This window comes from Phoca vitulina, unplaced genomic scaffold (genome assembly GCF_004348235.1).
Source record: "Phoca vitulina isolate PV1807 unplaced genomic scaffold, GSC_HSeal_1.0 scaffold13, whole genome shotgun sequence".
Taxonomy (NCBI): Eukaryota; Metazoa; Chordata; class Mammalia; order Carnivora; family Phocidae; genus Phoca; species Phoca vitulina.
In genome coordinates this window covers 8357319-8376763 of record NW_022589716.1, presented here as the reverse complement: position 1 = coordinate 8376763, position 19445 = coordinate 8357319, and the positions used below count along the sequence as shown (strand labels likewise).

At 60.1% G+C, this 19445-nt stretch overlaps 4 protein-coding genes across 7 annotated transcripts; all 4 read left to right on the top strand.

Annotated features, from left to right (window-relative positions):
• Window positions 1-767: 767 nt before the first annotated feature.
• Window positions 768-8480, top strand: HYAL2 (hyaluronidase 2). Of its 3 annotated transcripts, none has more exons than XM_032411336.1 (4): window positions 768-859; window positions 2993-3960; window positions 4444-4533; window positions 4931-8480. In XM_032411336.1, the coding sequence occupies exons 2-4, from the start codon at window positions 3043-3045 to the stop codon at window positions 5339-5341; spliced, it is 1419 nt and encodes a 472-aa protein (XP_032267227.1). In that variant the 5' UTR covers window positions 768-859; window positions 2993-3042; the 3' UTR covers window positions 5342-8480. The 3 variants fall into 3 exon arrangements, with proteins under 3 accessions (XP_032267227.1, XP_032267228.1, XP_032267229.1); XM_032411337.1 differs by lacking the exon at window positions 768-859 and adding an exon at window positions 2064-2152; XM_032411338.1 differs by lacking the exon at window positions 768-859 and adding an exon at window positions 2378-2403.
• Window positions 8481-8709: 229 nt separating this feature from the next.
• HYAL1 (hyaluronidase 1) lies at window positions 8710-11712 on the top strand. Its single transcript, XM_032412185.1, has 4 exons — window positions 8710-9295; window positions 9777-10700; window positions 11050-11139; window positions 11324-11712. The coding sequence occupies exons 1-4, from the start codon at window positions 9275-9277 to the stop codon at window positions 11639-11641; spliced, it is 1353 nt and encodes a 450-aa protein (XP_032268076.1). The 5' UTR covers window positions 8710-9274; the 3' UTR covers window positions 11642-11712.
• A 2255-nt stretch (window positions 11713-13967) lies between these two features.
• On the top strand, window positions 13968-19435 carry HYAL3 (hyaluronidase 3). Of its 2 annotated transcripts, XM_032411332.1 has the most exons (4): window positions 13968-14025; window positions 17200-18110; window positions 18504-18593; window positions 18710-19435. In XM_032411332.1, the coding sequence occupies exons 2-4, from the start codon at window positions 17217-17219 to the stop codon at window positions 18983-18985; spliced, it is 1260 nt and encodes a 419-aa protein (XP_032267223.1). In that variant the 5' UTR covers window positions 13968-14025; window positions 17200-17216; the 3' UTR covers window positions 18986-19435. The 2 variants fall into 2 exon arrangements, with proteins under 2 accessions (XP_032267223.1, XP_032267224.1); XM_032411333.1 differs by lacking the exon at window positions 18504-18593.
• NAA80 (N-alpha-acetyltransferase 80, NatH catalytic subunit) lies at window positions 15369-16512 on the top strand. Its single transcript, XM_032411334.1, is given in 2 exon segments — window positions 15369-15398; window positions 15400-16512. Coding segments are annotated over 2 exon segments (894 nt in total). The 3' UTR covers window positions 16264-16512.
• Window positions 19436-19445: the final 10 nt, after the last annotated feature.

The window sequence follows — 19445 nt, the reverse complement described above, 5'->3', positions numbered from 1 at the left end:
GTCCAACTCTCTGGAACAGTCTGCTGGGACTCTGCTGCAGCTCTCCCTGGGGCCAGTCCTGTTATGGGCACCCCCTTCCCATGGAAACACAGCCCTTTTCTCATTCCAGTTATGAGCTCCCTACTCTGCAGTGTCTTGGTGAAGTTCACCTAGGAATGCCCTCCAGCAGAAGAGCTGGAGGCCTATAGACCCCTCCCAGCCCCTGTTCCACCCCCGACCCTGCACAGTCACACACATCAACACATTGTCCACTCTGTCACATTTGGGATGCTTCTGCTCTCAGTGGGAAAAAATTGACTCAGCTCCTGGAAGTTTCCCCAAACTGCCTCAGGGCCGGTCCCCTTCTTCACCACCTGCCTTGGGGGACCATCAGCCAAGCATCCCACCACTGGGGCCCCTCCACTCACAGGCTACTGGATTTGAGGATGGGCCTCAACCCCAAGGGAAGGTTAAGGAGAAGAGCTTTCAGGGTTAGGAAACTGCCGGCATGGCGGAAGCTGCCACCTGAGCCAAGTCCCACAGCCTTCCTGTCACCTGGTGCAGTTCGCAGGGCCAGGGCATACTCCAGGGGGGAAGGGTGGGGAGGGCAGCCAGCCAGCAGGGCATGCCGGAGGGAAACAGGGTCAAGGCGGTCCCTTCCCCCGCGCTTGTTCCTGGCCCTTTCCTCTCAGAGGGGCAGCAGGAAGTGAGGAAAAAGGGCTGGGGTGGGAGGCGGGAGCGGGTGGGAGGGGATGGGGTTTATCAAGTCGCCGGCGGGCTGCCCGGCGGGCAGCAGCTGGTGCGAGTAGCTTAGCTGGAGAGGCTCACGCGGGGAAGAAGGGAGGCCGCCGACCTACTGGGCCCACGGGCTCCCACACAGGTGAGCCCAGTGCAGGCGACTGGTCTGCACCCCCTTTAGATCCGCGCACAGGAGCTCTCTCTCCTTCCTCTCCCTGGCGCGCGGACGGGAATGGGCTGGTGGTGCAGACCCGGGCCCTTTGGGGGAGCTGAGCCCCGTACGGGGGAGAGGATCTAGGAAGAGGCAGAGAGATTTCGGCCCGGTCCAGCTCCAAGCTTGCTCCCCAGCGGGAGGGGTTTGTGGGGCGAAAGGGCTCCTGATGCCGGGTGGAGGCCCGGGGAAGCCCCTCTAGCCAGACCGGCTTTCTCTGCGGTCGGGCCGGGTACTCCTGCGAGGGTAGCAGCCTCCTCAGAGTTGAAATAAAGCCTGGGGGGCTCCTACAGGCCTCCAGAGAGAGTGGGCAGGAGGGAACGGTAGCCCAGGCATCGGCCTGTCCCTAATGCAGGTCGCGGGCAGGGGGCCCTACCCCCAGGGCCCGCTGGGCTTACCGGCCCCCAGCGGGGCCGGCCACGCTGCGACTCAAAGCTCGTGTTGCCAAGACAACCACAGCCTCGGCCCAGCCCAACGAGGGCTAAGGGGCTGGCGCTTGGTCCCCCTCCCCCAATCTGGCAGGGGGCGGGGCTTCCCTTCAGACTGGGACGGGGGGTGGAAGGGAAGCCCTGATCCGTAGGGGACTGGGTGTTACTATCCCGGAAGGCCCGAGGTCGGCTCTGGTCACCGTCCCTCTTTCCAAATTGCCCCAGGGTTGGAAGCTACACTCGCGGGTACAGGGCCAGATCCTCTGCTGCCCCCAGCCAAGGCCCCAGGTCCCGCAGCACCACCTTATGGACGGGCGGAGGAACACCACCTTCTTTATTCCCTCCACGACTCCCGTCCCTTACGCTGTCCCTTTAAGCGGCTGGTCGCGCGGCGGGGCGGGGAGGACTGTACCACCGGCCGCGGGCTGGTGGGGGAGGAAATCTTGGGCTGACTGGAGCTCGCGCCTGAGACTCCAGAAGAAAGCCCCGTTTGGAGGGGGCTCACGGCTCCTGATGGGTGGCCACATTCCTCGGCGGAGGATCTGGGAACCTTGGAGGCCGAAACGCTGCACTGGCTGTGTGAAAGTCGGGCACACCTTCCCGCCCCGGCCTCAAGTCCTGCCCCGGGCCCACCTCCGCGCTGGATTCTTAAAGGGCCCGCGGGCCGGGGCGAGGAGGGGGCGGAGCAGCAGAGGCTCCGAGCCGGGGCCGCGCCTGGGCGAGCGGCCGGAGCGGGCCGGGCTGGGCCGGGGATGGCGTTGGCCATGGCGCGGGTCCCGGCGGCGCCCCGCGCGAGGTGAGGGCGAGCAGTGCAAGCCTAGCGGCTCTCTTCCAGCGGGCTGGGTTCTGGACCGCCCCCCCGGGGATGCGCCCAGCGAGGCGGCCCAGGGACCCCACCCCCACCCGGCCCGGCTCAGGCCCCACGTGCGGGGCGGGGGCGGGGTCCCGCACAAAGGCCAGGCGAAGTGAGCTCCTCCCCGCGGGCGGGCGCGTACATTCCCGGGGGCTGCCGAGGGAAGGGCCGGTCCGCCGGCGCCGCCGTGGGAGGTCCGCCGCCCCTTTGTCCCGGTGGGGCCTCCACCAAGCTTGGGAGGGTGTCTGCGCTCGAGACAAAGTCCTGACAGCCTCGCTCTTCTGCCAGGCGGGTGCCGCACAGCTACCAGCTCCGCGGCTCTATTCGAGCTTCCTGGTGGCTGCATGAGCTGTGCCCTGCCTTATCCAAATGCTATCATTTCTCTGGATCGGGAGTTCTTCACGGGGTACAGAGTGGGCCTCGGGTTCGGGGCTCTCTGAAACCATGTGTTGGGTGGTTTTGCAGATATCTGTATTTCTGAGCAGCGAGTCCATGGCTCAGTCTGCCAGTTCTGAGAGTCACAGACCTACCAGAGGTCTCTGCCCGGCCGTAAGCCACCTGCTCTAGGAAGGAGCCCTATGTTCCTGGCAGTGAGTTCCCAGGGTGTCTTGCCTTCCCCTCCGTCGCCGGTGGTCTCTCAGACCTGTTACAGTCACCTAACAGGTCTGAACAGCCCTGGGCACAGTGCCCCACACAGCCTGGACTGTAGGAGTGTGAGTGGGTTTGGGGTGGGCACCTCCAGGATTCTATAGACTAACTTGCTCTCTCCCATCTTTCCCCCAGTTCCTGAGCTGGTGCCAGGCAGGTGACACCGTCTTCCTGCAGCCCCCAGCATGTGGGCAGGCCTGGGCCCTGCCGTCACACTGGCCCTGGTGTTGGTGGCATGGGCCACCCAGCTCAAGCCCACAGCGCCACCCATCTTCACCGGCCGGCCCTTTGTGGTAGCATGGGATGTCCCCACACAAGACTGTGGCCCTCGCCTCAAGGTACCACTGGACCTGAAGGCCTTTGATGTGCAGGCCTCACCTAATGAGGGTTTTGTGAACCAGAACATCACCATCTTCTACCATGACCGGCTGGGCCTGTATCCACACTTCAGTTCCATGGGGAGGTCTGTGCATGGGGGCGTGCCACAGAATGGCAGCCTCTGGGCACATCTGAAGATGCTTCAGGAGCACGTGGAGCACTACATCCGTACACAGGAGCCTGCAGGCCTGGCAGTCATCGACTGGGAGGACTGGCGGCCCGTGTGGGTGCGCAACTGGCAGGACAAGGACGTGTACCGCCAGTCGTCGCGCCAGTTGGTGGCCACTCGCCACCCTGACTGGCCAGCAGACCGTGTGGTCAAGCAGGCGCAGTACGAGTTTGAGTTTGCGGCCCGCCAGTTCATGCTGGAGACGCTGCGCTTTGTCAAGGCAGTGCGGCCGCGGCACCTCTGGGGCTTCTACCTCTTCCCCGACTGTTACAACCACGACTACGTGCAGAACTGGGACACCTATACGGGCCGCTGCCCTGATGTTGAGGTCTCCCGAAACGACCAGCTGGCCTGGCTGTGGGCTGAGAGCACAGCCCTCTTCCCCTCCGTCTACCTGGACGAGACACTGGCGTCCTCCACCCACGGCCGCAACTTTGTCAGCTTCCGCGTTCAGGAGGCCCTCCGCGTGGCTCACACCCACCACGCCAACCACGCGCTCCCGGTCTACGTCTTCACACGACCCACCTATAGCCGCAGGCTCACAGGGCTCAGCGAGGTACGTGCCGGCCCCTGCCTTCTCCCCGCCCCGCACGACCACTGCGGGGTTGGGATAGCAGGGGGCCTCCTGCCCCCTAGCTGACTAGCTGCTCTCCATCCCCTCCTGTCATTCTCCCTGTGACCTTGTGAAAGGGTGGCATCATTATCTCCATCTTGCAGATAACAAATTGAGATCCAGAGATGCTGAGAAATTTGCTCAAAGCTTCCCAGCACATCCAGGGCAGAGCAGGGACTTGGGAGTCCATCCTGATAGATACATCCTAGATTCAAGTGGGCCATTGGCTTGGGAAACGGAAGCCAAAGTAGGAGTGCAAACGGCTTGCACATCTAATGAGAAAGTGAAACAGCCTCTGCCTGAGGGTGGACAGGGGTACTGGGCTGAGGGGATCAGCATGGCAGAACAGGGTGGGGGCCTGTCCAGCCTGTCTTGTCCTCGCCCTGTGGTCTCAGTCTCCCCCGTGACCGTCCTCCTCCCACACAGATGGATCTCATCTCCACCATTGGTGAGAGCGCAGCCCTGGGCGCGGCCGGGGTCATCCTCTGGGGTGACGCGGGCTACACCACCAGCAAGGTGAGTAAGACAGAGTGGGGTCTGCAGGGGGGCAGGCAGAGAGTTGCAGCTTTGGGCTGCCAACCTCAAGGTGGGCAAACCAACCTAGTCTGGGCTCCTTGTCTGTCTCCCACCCAAGGCCTCCCTGGTCCCAACAGAGAAGAAAGGGTTCCTCCCCTATTCCCAGGAAAGGGGTCATACTGTCCTGAACAGCCTTAAGAGTTCCACCCTCCCCCTCGCCAGCCGCCCTGCTGGGCTCGTCTCTGTCCCCTCCTCCCTTCTCAGTGGGAGCAGGGGCGGTAAGGGCTCAAGCACACATGTATGTGTACACACGTGTGCGCTGTTACAAGAACACAGGGCTTCCATCCGGGCCTGTGGGCTGAGGCCGCTGACCCTGATCCCTGGCCTCTGCCCTCAGGAGACCTGCCAGTACCTCAAGGATTACCTGACGCGGCTGCTGGTCCCCTACGTAGTCAACGTGTCCTGGGCTGCCCAGTATTGCAGCTGGGCCCAGTGCCATGGGCACGGGCGCTGTGTACGCCGCGACCCCAGCGCCAGTACCTTCCTGCACCTCAGCGCCAGCAGCTTCCGCCTGGTGCCTAGCCGCGTGCCTGGGGAGCCCCAGCTGCGCCCAGAGGGGGAGCTCAGCTGGGCGGATCTCAACTACCTGCAGACGCACTTCCGCTGCCAGTGCTACTTAGGCTGGGGGGGCGAGCAGTGCCAGTGGGACCGCACGCGGGCAGCTGGCGGGGCCCGTGGGGCCTGCGCTGGGCGCCTCCTCACCGGCTCGCTGGCTGGGGCAGCCCTGGCCCTCACCTGGACTTTGTAGGGGTCTCTCTCCCGGCTGCCGGGCCAGCTGGCCTCTGCCATGAGGGCTCTGCCAGGCATGTAGGAGCCTGCACGGGGTGCACAAACTGGAGCTCCAAGGGGGCAGAGCCCCGGGGATGCCCAGCAGGGTGTCCATACCAGCTCTCACCCCCCTGTTCTAAGGGGGAGGGGCAGTTCCCTGAGAGGCCCCTTTTCTCCCTGCCAGAGAGGAAGAGGGGTATAGCTGGGCCAGAGAGGACCTGACCCTACTCTCCTGCCCCTGGATAGTTTATTATTATTATTTTGGGGTCTCTTTTGTAAATTAAATATAAAACACCTGCTTCTGTGCTTGGACTGTCTGCACCTAGGCCAGGACACATGAGAGAGATTCCAGGGTGTCTCAGGAGGTTTGAGCACAGCCGTCTCCGTGAGACGCTCTGCTGGAAACTTCGTATCCGTCAAATGCGGTCCGTGGAACCTGGAGGCCCAGAGCTGCCCATTCTGCAGCTGCCCTGCTGGGGCAGGGGCTACTGGGAACGGAGGGATTCACATTCCACCCCAACACCCAGGATTGTGGGTTTCTCCGTATTGATTGGAAAGCAGTTGGGCCCAGCCTTCCATGAGGGACCAGGCTCATGGTGTTTCTCCTCCTTGCCCCTGGATCCCCAGCTGGGCCAGTGCCACTCACCTCGCCTTGCCCACCCAGGGAGACAGGGGAAGTGGATATTTGATCTTCCCTGGCTGGGCAGGTAGCCAGACCACCCCTCCCTGTTGTTCCCACAGGCAAGGGCGTCTTCTCCACTCCTTGCTCCAAGGGCAGTGGACTTCAGCCACACACACCTCTCCCCAGCTGGGTCACAGTCCTCCACTGGGGTTTGGGACCTGAATCTTGAGGTCTCGACCCTGTCCCACCGCAAAGACGCGCGATGGGGCGAGAGGGAGGCATCTTGAGTCTGGGAGCAGAGACCTCCTCAAAGGTCAGCCCCATCCTGACCATGGGAGAATGTGGCTTGTCCCTAGCTGTCCCAGGGGAGAGAAGTAGCATCTGGAGTAGTCAGACTAGCTCCAGCCTGCTTCATTCTTGAAGGGGCTTTGCCCCTCTCCTCAGCCATCAAATCCACACTTGGGGTCCCCTTGTCCATGTCAGTGATGACACAACACTGGCTGTAGGGAGACAGACTCAAGAAACAGCCAAGTGGTGAAGGGGGTCAGCCCAGCCACAAGGCCTCAAGGGAGGTATCCTCGAGGAAGTGCTTTCTATACTGAGTTTGAAAAGGGGAAGGGGAAGCTTGCTACTAGAGACAAAGTGCGGGCAAAGCCTGCAGGAAGTTGGAACACGGCTGGGACGGGCAGTCCGAGGCTGCGGCGTGGCCAGGGGCTACCACAGGTAAGGCAGGAAGGGCAGCCCTCGAGTGGCACCACGCCTGACTTTGCCTGAGTCTCACCTGCTCAGTAAACAGCACTCACACACATGCCAGTGCTGGGCTGGGCTGCATCTGCGAGCCACACCAGCGAAGGGCCCTGTCATCCTGGGGATGCACACTAGATGCAAAGGCCAAGTCAGAGGTGGTCAGCGGAGCAGAGCCTGGAGAAGCGAGCCCCGCCACATCGATGTCAGTTCAGGTTGTCAGGTGATCCTCGTCCCTCTGGCTGGCGACGGCCGAGAACGGAGGGAAGGGGGCTAGGCGGGAGCATAGAAGGCGTCAGTCACATGGAGGGGGAGGGTGCCCAGTGCTCTGGGCCATGGTGGGGAGAAGCCTGCTGGACAGAAGATGAAGGTGTTGGTCTATAAGGTCACGAGATGATGGAGCCAGCAAAAAGAGGGCAAGGAAGAAGCTGTGACTCGTTGTCTTTGTTGCCCTCACCCCTCTGACTTGCCCTACCCAGCTGTGACCCTCAAACACACCTGTGAGCTACTCCACCCACATCTGTAACACCCAACATCTGTGGCCTTTCCCACCTAGCCAGGACTCCTCCATACCCGTGCAAAGCTGTGGTTTCCCCCACATGTGTGACCTACACAACTCTTACCTCCCCCAGACATCTGTGACCTGTACCCATCCGGCTGGGACCCCTCCGTGCAAATCTGTGATCACCTCACATCACTTTCCAGGAGGACCTGGACGACAGCCTTGTGGAAAGTGCAACTCAGGGACAGCCACAGCTGTGGGTGGGTGGGTGTAAAGGGGAGGGAGGTGGCTCAGACCCGGGATATGCACACCACCAGAGAGGGCAGGCAGGGCTGGACCACGAAGCCGGACTGACCCCAGACACACACAGCACTTGGGCCAACCCCGCCAGAGCGGCGCAGCAGGGGCGGGTCTGTGGGCAGGACCCTGGGGCAGGGGAGCATCTTCCTGCCATTCCACCATTAGAGCTTCTCCCCTGGATTGAGGCCAGCTAGAGAATGCCAGCCGGAGGTTTGGCTGGGTTATGGGGCACCTGAAGGTAGCATGAACCCTCAGGAAGAGGGAGTCGGGGCTGCCTTGGTGTTCTTCTGTCCGTTCAGCCCTTGGGAGTTGTGCCAGGCTCTCCGAGCCTAATGGTCATCACTCTGGGACCCTGCTTCCTGAACAAGATCAGCAGCCACCACCTCTGTGGCTAGATCCTTCAGCGCTGTCAGCTTCTCCATCCTAGCCTGGAGGACCGAGTCCAGATGGTAGCTGGCTGTGTCAGACTCATTGGCCACTGTGCCGGGGGGTCCCTGGCTCAGGCTCAGACTGGGCTGTGGACTCAGGTAGCACTTTGACCTGGATCAGGGATATGAGGTTTCCTTCACCCCACCCTGGCAGGCATGCCTGGGCCTGGGCACCTAGCAGGTCTCAATCAGCTTCTGAATCAGCAAACAAGTGAAATCACAAAGGAATGAACAAGTATGTGGTCAGTGACACACCCATGGTCACCCAAACACGGGGTCTCATAGTCACAAGACTGCGAAGTCACACCCAGCTCAGGCACTGGATCCCACACTTACACGTACTACTGGACCTTGCACAGAGGCCTAGACCGCAGCTGACCACCCCTGACTTCACAGACACAGTGCCTTTCAGACTCATCCCTAAAGCAGAGGGGACCTACCTCCTGGGCATAGTCGGTGTAGGGCCTGGGGCCGCAATACTTCTAGGGGCCCAAAAACTGTCTTCACTTTTTTTTTTTTTAAGATTTTATTTATTTATTTGACAGAGACACAGAGAGAGGGAACACAAGCAGGGGGAGTGGGAGAGGGAGAAGCAGGCTTCCCGCAGAGCAGGGAGCCCGATGTGGGGCTCGATCCCAGGACCCTGGGATTATGACCTGAGCCAAAGGCAGACGCTTAACGACTGAGCCACCCAGGTGCCCCTGTCTTCACTTTTTTAATCAGAGGAAAATATATATTAATAATGAATATATAATAATGACTTCAGTCTGGATTGTACTTGTCTTTGTACCAGCACAGTTGTAAAATGCATTTTTTAATGTTTTGAGGAAGGGGCCCACAAAGGCAAAAGTGCCTAAGACCCAGAGATATCATAATGCAGCCCTGCAGGAAAGTAGGCTCCCTCAGGGTACCGTACTGAGGCACCCAGACTCCAGTACCACACACAGGCCTGCCCAGAGGGGTCTGCCACCCAAACAGCCCCCCTTCACCGCTTCCACCCCCACCCCAACCCAAAAAAAGCCACAAAGCCCTGCCGGTGATGTTGACCGTGTGGGCGGGGCTGCTTCCGGCCCAGCCCCACCTTCTAGCAAGGCACTCTGTTAGGGGTGCTGAGGTGGCTCTGCTGCCTGGCCCAGCCCTCCAACTCAGGGCCTGCCCCTCAGCCCGCCCCCAGACTGGGTGGGGTGACCCCCCTACAAAAGCTCAGTTTCCAGCAGCAGCTTCCTCTGAGTGTGGTGCAGCTGGGGCCAGAGTTGAGGAACAGAATCTTGCTGAGCCCTGCCTAGGCCCTCACGCTGGGGTCAGGAAATTTGGAGGATGAGGCCCTTCAGCCCTGAGGTCAGCAGGGACAAGTGGGCAGACTGGTGGGTATACAGGAGGGTTGGGCTGACCTGTCCAGCTGAGCATCTCTTCCTCCAATGGCTGGCCAGGATTCCTGGGGGAAGACAGGAAAGGATCCCCCATCAGTCAGGTCAGCCTGGAGGCTGAGGGCCTGGCTCTCAGCAGCTCTTCTCAAAACAGAGTCAAGGCTTCTGTGGCCCCTGGGGAAGGGGATTGGTTAGCTTAGCCGAGGCAAAGCCTATGGGAGACAGGAGGGCAAAGGCCCCGCCCTAGAGGCAACTCAGCCGTGCCCTCCAGTGGCAGCGTTCCCCCTGCACACCTTTCCTTTGCCCTCTGACCTCCCTAAGCCCTGAGCCAAGGTCAATGTTTACCTAAGGCCGAGCAGGGGTGGATTAATGAGCAAGGGGCTTGGTCTGCCTTCTCTGAGCAGGGGTCAGAGAGTTCAGAACCTGCTCTCAGCTTTGCCTCCCCTGGTCAGGTTTCCCTAGACCCATCCTCTGCCATGGCAGTCCACCTGCTTCCCACCTACGCTCTCTTCCTGACCTTGCTTGGCGCGGCCCAAGGCTCCAGGAGCCCCACGGTACCCAACCAGCCCTTCACCACCATCTGGAACGCAAACACCCAGTGGTGCCTGGACAAATACGGCGTGGACGTGGATGTCAGTGTCTTCGATGTGGTGGCCAACCCTGGGCAGACCTTCCGCGGCCCTGATATGACCATTTTCTACAGCTACCAGCTGGGCACCTACCCCTACTACACATCTGCTGGGGAGCCTGTGTTTGGTGGCCTGCCCCAGAATGCCAGCCTGGATACCCACCTGGCCCGCTCCTTCCAGGACATCCTGGCTGACATCCCTGAGTCCGACTTCTCAGGGCTGGCAGTCATCGACTGGGAGGCATGGCGCCCACGCTGGGCCTTCAACTGGGACACCAAGGACATTTACCGGCAGCGCTCCCGAGCACTGGTACGGGGGCAGCATCCCGACTGGCCAGCTCCTCGAGTGGAGGCAACAGCACGGGACCAGTTCCAGGAGGCTGCAAAGGCCTGGATGGCAGGCACCCTCAAGCTGGGGCAAGCTCTGAGGCCTCGTGGCCTCTGGGGCTTCTATGGCTTCCCTGACTGCTACAACTATGACTTTCTAAGCCCCAACTATACTGGCCAGTGCCCGCCGGGTGTCGGTGCCCAGAATGACCAGCTGGGGTGGCTGTGGAGCCAGAGCCGCACCCTCTACCCCAGCATCTACATGCCCGCAGAGCTGGAGGGCACGGGGAAGGGACAGATGTATGTGCGGCACCGTGTAGGTGAGGCATTCCGTGTGGCTATGGGTGTTGGGGACCCCAATCTGCCGGTGCTGCCCTATGCTCAGATCTTCTATGACAAGACGAACCGCTTTCTGCCCCTGGTGAGTCTCCTATGACCCCACCCACCTTGTAGCCTACCTTGTCAGGCATTAGGTCCAGTAAGTGAGGCCACACAGCCTTGGGGCACTTTCATCCATTATGCTCCATTGCTTGAGCTCCTACTGTGCGCCAAGCTCTGTGCTCAGTACAGACGTTTCAGCATTCATCACAAAGATGGAATGCCTGCTGCAGGCTACGGTGAGGACAGGCTTGCCTCTCGCTACCTGGGCCAGAGCAGCCCCAGGTGGGGACTATGAGTTATTTGTCCCATCCGGTGGTGTTACAGCAATCTGCTGTGCGGGGGAGGGAGGGGAGGAAGGCCCCTCAGAGCTATGCGGTCCCTTTCCCCAGGATGAGCTGGAGCACAGCCTGGGGGAAAGTGCAGCCCAGGGAGCAGCAGGAGTGGTACTCTGGGTGAGCTGGGAGAACACAAAAACCAAGGTGAGCTCAGGCCCAGGATGGGGGTTAGGGTGGGGGCAGGAGTTGGGCTGGGAGGCTGATTGGGAAGACCCTGGCCGGCCCTTTCTATCCCTGCACTCCTGGCGGGCCAGCAGGTGAGTGTGTCAATGCCCTAGCTAGGCCCATGCATGATCGTGGTGTCCCTGATGCTCCTCCTCCCACTCAGGAATCGTGCCAGGCCATCAAGGAGTATGTGGACACCACACTGGGGCCCTTCATCCTCAACGTGACCAGTGGGGCTCTTCTGTGCAGTCAAGCCCTGTGCTCAGGCCATGGTCGCTGTGCCAGGCGCCCCAGCCACCCTGAGGCCCTCCTCATCCTCAACCCCGCCAGCTTCTCCATCCAGCTCACTCGTGGTGGCGGGCCCCTGACCCTACAAGGTGCCCTCTCACTTGAGGATCAGATGCAGATGGCTGTGGAGTTCCAATGTCGCTGCTACCGTGGCTGGAAGGGAGCACGGTGTGAGCAGCAGGGCATGTGGTGATTGGTCACACACCAGGATACACACATTGAGCACCCTGTTTACCTTACAAATAAATTGGTTATTTTACCAGCAAAAATGGGGTTTTTTTGGGAACAGCAGGGAAGTGCAATTTGAGGTATGTGAGCTGTTGCAAAACCATAGGCAAGTCTGGAGAACAAAGAGGAGGAATGCTATTTTATAGAGGAATGGGGGGAGTTGGAAGGGCCTGTTATAAACAGAAAATCCATTGGAGTAAAACTGGGAGTTTGAAGGGTGATGGCTTTTCATTGAGCTATGAGGCTCTCTCATTGGCTGGGCTGTTGTCAGGCAATGAGAAAATCTTTCCTCCCATTGGAGGAGTAAAGTAGTCTCCTTCCTGTTGGGTCTGCAAAAGGCTGCAAGAAGCGGTATGTGTGAGTTCCCCCTTCTAGCCTCTCGACTCCATTTTATTTTTATTTAATTATTTGACAGAAGGAGAGAGAGAGCAAGCATACAAGCAGGGGGAGCAGCAAAGGGAGAGGGAGAAGCAGGCTCCCCGATGAGCAAGGAGCCCGACACGGGACTCGATCCCAGGACTTTGGGATCACAACCCGAGTGGAAGGCAGACGCTTAACCGACTGAGCCACCCAAGCGTCTCGCTCGACTCCATTTTAAATGAGGTTTTCTTTTTTCTTTTTATTTTTTTTAATGAGGTTTTCTTTATTTGGTTTCACAACCTAATGCACTCTGAGCCTGGTCACAGCTTTCTCAAGTACAAGCAGTCACACAAGTCACGGTCACAGTCAGGATTACTCTCAGCCACCATCAAGAGCATATGTCTGCACCTGCACACATGCTTACAGGCCAGGATAGTTGAAGGGGTTAGAGCCTCCAGCACCCACCCAGCAGGGCCATAAACATCTCCAGAGACACTGAGCCCAGTCTTTAAGCTGCAGCTATCACAAGAACTGACATTCACTGAGCACCTACTCCTCCCCAAGTCCTGTGCTAAGCATTTTAAGTAGACTAACTCATTCAATCCTAACATGACGTTATGAGGAAACAGACACACACTGAGAGGGCAACCACTTTGCCCAATGTTGCACAGCCAGAAAATAGAGCAGCTTAGGTCGAACCCAGGCTGTCTAGCCATAGAGGTAGAGCCCTTTGGCTCCTACTATGTGTTGACAGTAACCAGCCCTGCACGCAACCTGAATCTGCTCAGAGGTACCAGCCTCGCAAATAAAGTAGACATGATTCTTGCTTCAAGAGCTATTGGGTGCCCAAAACGTACAGGCGCTGGGATGCAAGAGAGCACAGCAAAGGCTCGTCTCTCTCACCCAGTCCTAATGTCTGTCCGAGGGCGGCTGTTTCCAAGGATGGGGCCCAAATTTCAGGAGGAAGCTCTACCTGACCGTTTCCACACAGGACCCTTTTACCGGGGAGGCCAACGGGAACCGAGACCTGCCTGAGCCTAGGGTGGGGCGAGACGGGGCGAGGCGAAAGTAGAGCCAGGTGGAGGAGGGGCCTGCACCCGGCCAAGGCTCTGGCGTGATGGGCCCCGGCAGGGCCTCTGCCGAGCGGAATCCCGAAGGACCTAAGCGATGCCCAGGAGCCAGACACTGGGCCTGCACTGGGCGGGGCACGTCGAGGAGGAGGTGGAGCCTGCGCTCGGTCACAGCAGTGAAGCGCCGGCGCAGGGAGCTGTGGCTCGGCGACGGCGGGAGGGGCAGAGGCGGAGCCAGGGCAGAGACCGGGTCTGGGTGGGCTCGGTGTTATGACGCGCTGAACCGGGGGCGGAGCCTAAGCGGTGACGCGCGGAGGCGGGGTGGGGGCTGGCGGCCTAGGGAAAGTCTGGACCAGGTGGGGCGCTGCGGGCCGCGACGGCTGCATTGCGTCCGCCGTACCGCTAGGGGCCAGCGCGGGCGGTCGGAAGAGTCCAAACCACAGAGCGAGAAACCGGCCAGCGCGGAGCGAGGACGCGGAGCATCCCGGATCTTGGCTTCAACATGTCAGTACCTCCCCCTTCCCACGCGCAGCGTGTTGGTTCTCACTGTCTCCCGTCCGCCCCACGCATGCGGTCCTCAAGTGGCTGTGCCGCCCCGCACGCCTTCCCTGCGTCTGTCGTTCCCTCCCAGAGCATGCCGAGCCACACCCACCCAGAGTCAAGCGCCCGAAGCACCCCCACCCACCCCCCCAAAAAACTCCATGGTTTGTCACCCACTAGGAGGGAGGGGGAAACTGAGGCACAGGAGAGCCTTGCCGCCTCTCCGTGAGGACACAGGAGCCCCGCCCACAGTGGGTGGGGTCGGCACTGAAAGGGTTAAGCCCGCGGGGAAGTCTGGGGCTCCAAGCCTGGGGGCGGATCCTGGGGCTTCCTCCCTCTAGGTCCAGGGCGGCGGCTGCTGAGGAGGTAGCTGGTGCAGGTGAGGGGCTTATAGCCGTCTGAGTGGGATATAGTGTGTGGGGCGGGGGGCTCCTACCTGTGCACGACCAGTGTGGAATTGGCCTCAAGCTCAGGGGACCTTCTTGGGGAGGTGGGGAAGGGGAGCCAGGACGTCCTCTCTGGAGCAGGTGAGTAGAAGTGTGCAGCCCAGCGGATCCCCCACCGCCAGAAATCCCCCAGCATAGATCTTCTGGCAGCAGGACCTGGGGTAGGATGGGCAAACAATGGGATTTAGGCGCAGGAGGTCTGAGGCCCCAACCCGGTGGCAGTTGGACACCCTTGTGGATTTAGGAAGGAAGCTGTGGTCCTTATCTAGGGTGACTACGAAACTCAGGCCAGTGGGGAACCAAGCCTGCAAGAGCCACATTGCTGTGAGACTGTGAGCCAGGCCCCTTGCCAGTGCTGTTGGGGCCCCATCTGAAGGGACATTTGGGTCTGTGCCCAAGCAAAGTGTCCTGAGCGTTGGGGAGGGGGCCATGGGCTCTGTGCTGCAGGCAGGGAAGGGAAATCCCATCCTAAATGGGTGGGTGAGTGGTACCCCAGGATTGGTCAGGTGGCAGGCATGGCCCAAGCGGCCAAAAAGGCTGGGACCAAGAATGTAGGGAAAAGGAAGGAACAGGGGAGCTCCTGGGGGCAGCTGTGTTTCCTCCAAAGGGAATCTTGAGTGGGTTTAAGTAAGGGATCATGGTGTCTAGTTTGCATGTTCTGTCTGATGGCCAGCCAGCCATGATGGTAAGGCTATATCCACCATCCTGGGGAGAACAAAGTTGTAGCCACAGCAGGCTGGGGCCAGGACTCTTGGGTTCTGCCCCAGCCTTTAGGCTTCAGCCTCCCTCCAATGTGGAGCAGGACACGATGGACCTATTTCTGTTGCCTGAAATGCTGTCCACCTGAGTCAGGTATAGGGGATGGTCTCCAGGTCACCTGTGCCATCAGGTGAGTATGGGGACAAGGTGTAGTTTATCAGTTCCGGGACGCGTGGCCCCCCTAGCACTCTGTCAACCCCTCCCTGCCCCAACCCTGTCCTCCCTCTTGGTACAGCCTAGCATGGCTGTTGTCCATCGGAGGAGCACCCTTGTGGTCTGAGGAGATACCACTGTCTGGAGACTGTGCTCTTAATCCCTAACCTGCCACTGAGCCACCTGCAACCCAGCAGGAGACGACCTTGGCTCCCAGCCTGACTCAGCTGAGCCTAGATCCTACATGTAGGTGAGAGCTCACTCTGAGCCCTGGCCCACCAAAGCTGACCCCAACCCTAGACCCTGCACACCAGATAGAGCTGATCTTGAGTACCAGCCCAGCCGAGCTGACTCTGGATCCTGCATGCCAGCCAGAGTTGACCCTGAGATCCAACCTGGCCACGCTGACCCTGGATCCTGCACACCAGCCAGAGCTGACCCTGAGCCCCAGGCTAGCTGAGCTGACCCCGGGTTCTGCATGCCATCCAGAGATGACTCTCAGTCCTGGCTCCACTGAGCTGACCCTGGATCCCGCACACCAGCCAGAGGACACCCCAGCCCCCAACCTGGCTGAACTGACCCTGGAGCCTGTGCACTGCCGACCTGAGCTCCTGGATGCCTGTGCCGACCTCATCAATGAGCAGTGGCCCCGAAGCCGTGCCTCCCGCCTGCACTCCTTGGGCCAGTCCTCAGATGCCTTCCCCCTCTGCCTGATGCTGCTGAGCTCCCGCCCCACACCCGAGGCAGCCCCCATCGTGGTGGGTCATGCCCGCTTGTCACGGGTGCTAGACCGGCCCCAGAGCCTCCTGGTGGAGACAGTGGTGGTGGCCCGGGCTCTGAGGGGCCGCGGCTTCGGCCGCCGTCTGATGGAGGGCCTGGAGGTTTTTGCTCAGGCCCGGGGCTTCCGCCGGCTACACCTCACCACCCATGACCAGCTGCAGTTCTATGCCCACCTGGGCTACCAGCTGGGTGAGCCTGTGCAGGGCCTGGTCTTCACCAGCCAACGGCTGCCTGCCGCCCTGCTCAGGGCCTTCCCCAGAGCCCCCTCTCCCCGGCCACCCTGCAAGGCTCCTAGTCTAACTGTCCAAACTGCCCCAAGAGCCCCCAGGGGGCCATCATTGCCACCACCCCCTCCCCTGCCTGAGCCCTTGACCACCTCACCCCCACCTCCTGCAGGCCCCCCTCCACAAAGCCTGCTGGAGACGCAGTACCAAGACCTGAGAGGATGCCCCATATTCTGGATGGAAAAGGACATCTGAGGGCTCCCAGGGCAAGGCACTGTCCTTCAGGGTCGATGGACTGCTTGGGACAGTACCAGCCTCAGCCTAGCCCATTGGCCATACCTCCAGTCCCTAGAGCCTGGGGGCAGCTTTAGCCTGGCCATGTTTCCTGAGTACCAGTGGGGCTGGGAGACCGCTCCATAGCTGTGGCTCAGAGCTGTCAGTGTGGCTGAATAAAGGCTTCTGTTGGGTGTGGCTGTGACAGTTTATTTGTTGACCCACCCTCACCTCCCAGCCTTATCTTAGATCCTCTATCTCTGTAAGATCCTCCGGATCCACCTTGGCCCTGGGGCCATGGACGAAGGGACACCTAACTTTTACCCCTCCCACTCTGCCAGGCCCAGGTGACAAGGTGTCTGTACCCTTCCACGTTCATCACCATTCACTGAGCACCTACTGTGTGTCAGGCCCTAAACCGGGCAATGGGGAACTAGACAGATAGGGCCTTGATCCAAGGAACAGAAGGAGACAGGCATACAGTGGCAGGATCTATGTCGGGACAGTGGGAACCCAAGTGCCCTCAGTCCGTTTGGAAATCCAAGGGAGGTGATGTCACAGCAGAAACCTGAGTGCTAAGTAGGAATCAAGCCAGGCAAGGGGGGAGGGTGTTAAGTGTTCCTAGAGCAGGGAACGAGATGGACAGGATAGAAGGGGACTGGTGAGAACTGTGAGTGGGTGAGGTGTCAGAGGGCACAGTGGTGTCATGACAAAGATGGAGAACATGGGAGGGGAGCTGCCCAGGCTGATGCATGGCATGGCTGGTCTGAGAGGGCTAGAGGACCACAGGGGGGCCATGTTTTCCCCACCCCCCATCCTCGTGGGGAGTAGTTGGGGGAGTATTCCCAGCTTTCCCTGCTGTATGGAAGGTATGGCCATGGCCATGGACTCTAAGCTCACAGTCCCTCTCTCCTGCAGGTTTCCATCCCTGGGGCATGATCATGCAGCTGGGCCTGGCCCTGGTGCTCGGAGTGGCCCTGTGCCTGGGGTTTGGCCAGCCCCTGCTGTGGGCTCCTGAACGCCCCTTCTCTGTGCTGTGGAACATACCCTCAGCACACTGTAAGACTCGCTTTGGCGTGCACCTGCCACTAGAGGCCCTGGGCATCACAGCCAACCGTGGCCAGCGTTTCCATGGCCAGAACATCACCATCTTCTACAAGAACCAGCTCGGCCTCTATCCCTACCTTGGGCCCAGGGGCACAGCTCACAATGGGGGCATCCCCCAGGTTGTCCCTCTTGACCGCCACCTGGCACGGGCTGCCTACCAGATCCACCACAGCCTAGGACGTGGCTTCACTGGCCTGGCAGTGCTAGACTGGGAGGAATGGAGCCCACTCTGGGCTGGGAACTGGGGCCGCCGCCGAGCCTATCAGGCAGCCTCATGGGCTTGGGCACAGCGGATATTCCCCGACCTGAGCCCCCAGGAGCAGCTCCACAAGGCCCATGCTGGCTTTGAACAGGCAGCCCGGGCCCTGATGGAGGACACATTGCAACTGGGCCAGGCACTGCAACCCCGTGGGCTCTGGGGCTTCTACCGCTTCCCAGCCTGTAGCAATGGCTGGCATGGTATGGCTTCCAATTACACGGGCCACTGCCACCCAGCCGCTCTCGCCCGCAACACCCAACTTCATTGGCTCTGGGCTGCCTCCAGCGCCCTCTTTCCTAGCATCTACCTCCCACCCAGTCTGCCGCCTATCTACCACCAGGCATTTGTCCGACACCGCCTGGAGGAGGCCTTCCGTGTGGCCTCCGTTGGGCATCCACAGCCCTTGCCTGTCCTGGCCTATGCCCGCCTCACACACCGGAGGTCTGGGAGGTTCCTGTCTCAGGTGAGTGAAGGTTGAGATCCAGGGGTCTGAGTGGGGGGCATGGCCCTGTCCGAGGAAGGTCTGAAGAGATGTTGCCCTGGGGGGATTTGATGGGGAGGCCCTGATCTAGTTTTTAGTGGGGAGGTCCTATTCTGGAGCATCTGAAAAGGAAGTAAGGCTCTGTGTTGGAATACCTTGAGGGGGAAGGCAAGGCCCAGCATTTGGAGCCCTGGTCTGAGGGGAGACAGACCCTGAGTGGAGGACCTGAGAAGCCACTCAGAGGCTCAGTACCAAGGAATCTTACTCTAGTGGAATCAGATCATGGCGATGAGCCAGAAAAGTTTCTCGAAGGTGCAAGTAGGCCCAGTTGGATCTGGCCAGCTCAGGCCTGGCTTAGCAGCTCTTTGCCTCCAGGATGACCTTGTGCAGACCATTGGTGTGAGCGCAGCACTCGGGGCAGCCGGCGTGGTGCTCTGGGGGGACCTAAGCTTCTCCAGCTCTGAGGTGATCATTGCCCCTCCAACCTGCCATGCAGCCCATGCTGGAGTCCCAGGGTTGGGAGAAAGACCATCTCAGAGCCGTGGAGCAGGAGCATTGATACATCCTTCCCCTCTCCTCAGGAGGAGTGCTGGCATCTCCATGACTACCTAGTGGGCACCCTGGGCCCCTATGTAATCAACGTGACCAGGGCAGCCATAGCCTGCAGTCACCGGCAGTGCCACGGCCATGGGCGCTGTGCCTGGCAAGATGGAGGACAGCTGGAAGCCTTTCTGCACCTGCAGCCAGATGGCAGCCCTGGAGCCTGGGAGTCCTTTAGCTGCCGTTGTTACCCGGGCTGGGCTGGCCCTACCTGCCAGGAGCCCAGGCCTGAGCCCAGGCCTGAAGAAGCAGCATAAAGCCAGAAGTTACCTGTCCCTGAGTCTCTTGTCCCTGCTGCCATTTTTCCAGTCCTGGAGGGAGGACTCTGTCTCGCTCTTGTTCTATTCAGTTTATAGTCAGTCCTCCTATACACACCCCCCACTTCCCATGGGACGCCTGGGAAGTGGAAGGGGCCAGAAAAAAAGGTTTACACCTTTTTATTTTATTATTATTTTGCTTACACCATTTTAAAACCAAAGGTCCTCTGAGATCACTTGATCCCTTCTGATAAGGAAGCAGCCCTGGGGAGAGTCACCGTTCCAGATGGTTAGTGTTGCCAGCCCAGAGCTCTGTTCCACCTCCTCACTGGGTCCATGGAGAGGTCACAGGAGACCCGTCCAGGGACAGGTGGGCTCCAGGATCTTGGCTAAGGTCTGTAAGTGCTAAGCTGTTGTCTGTCCTCTGCTTCATCATAAAGTCACTTTTTCTTTCACTGCC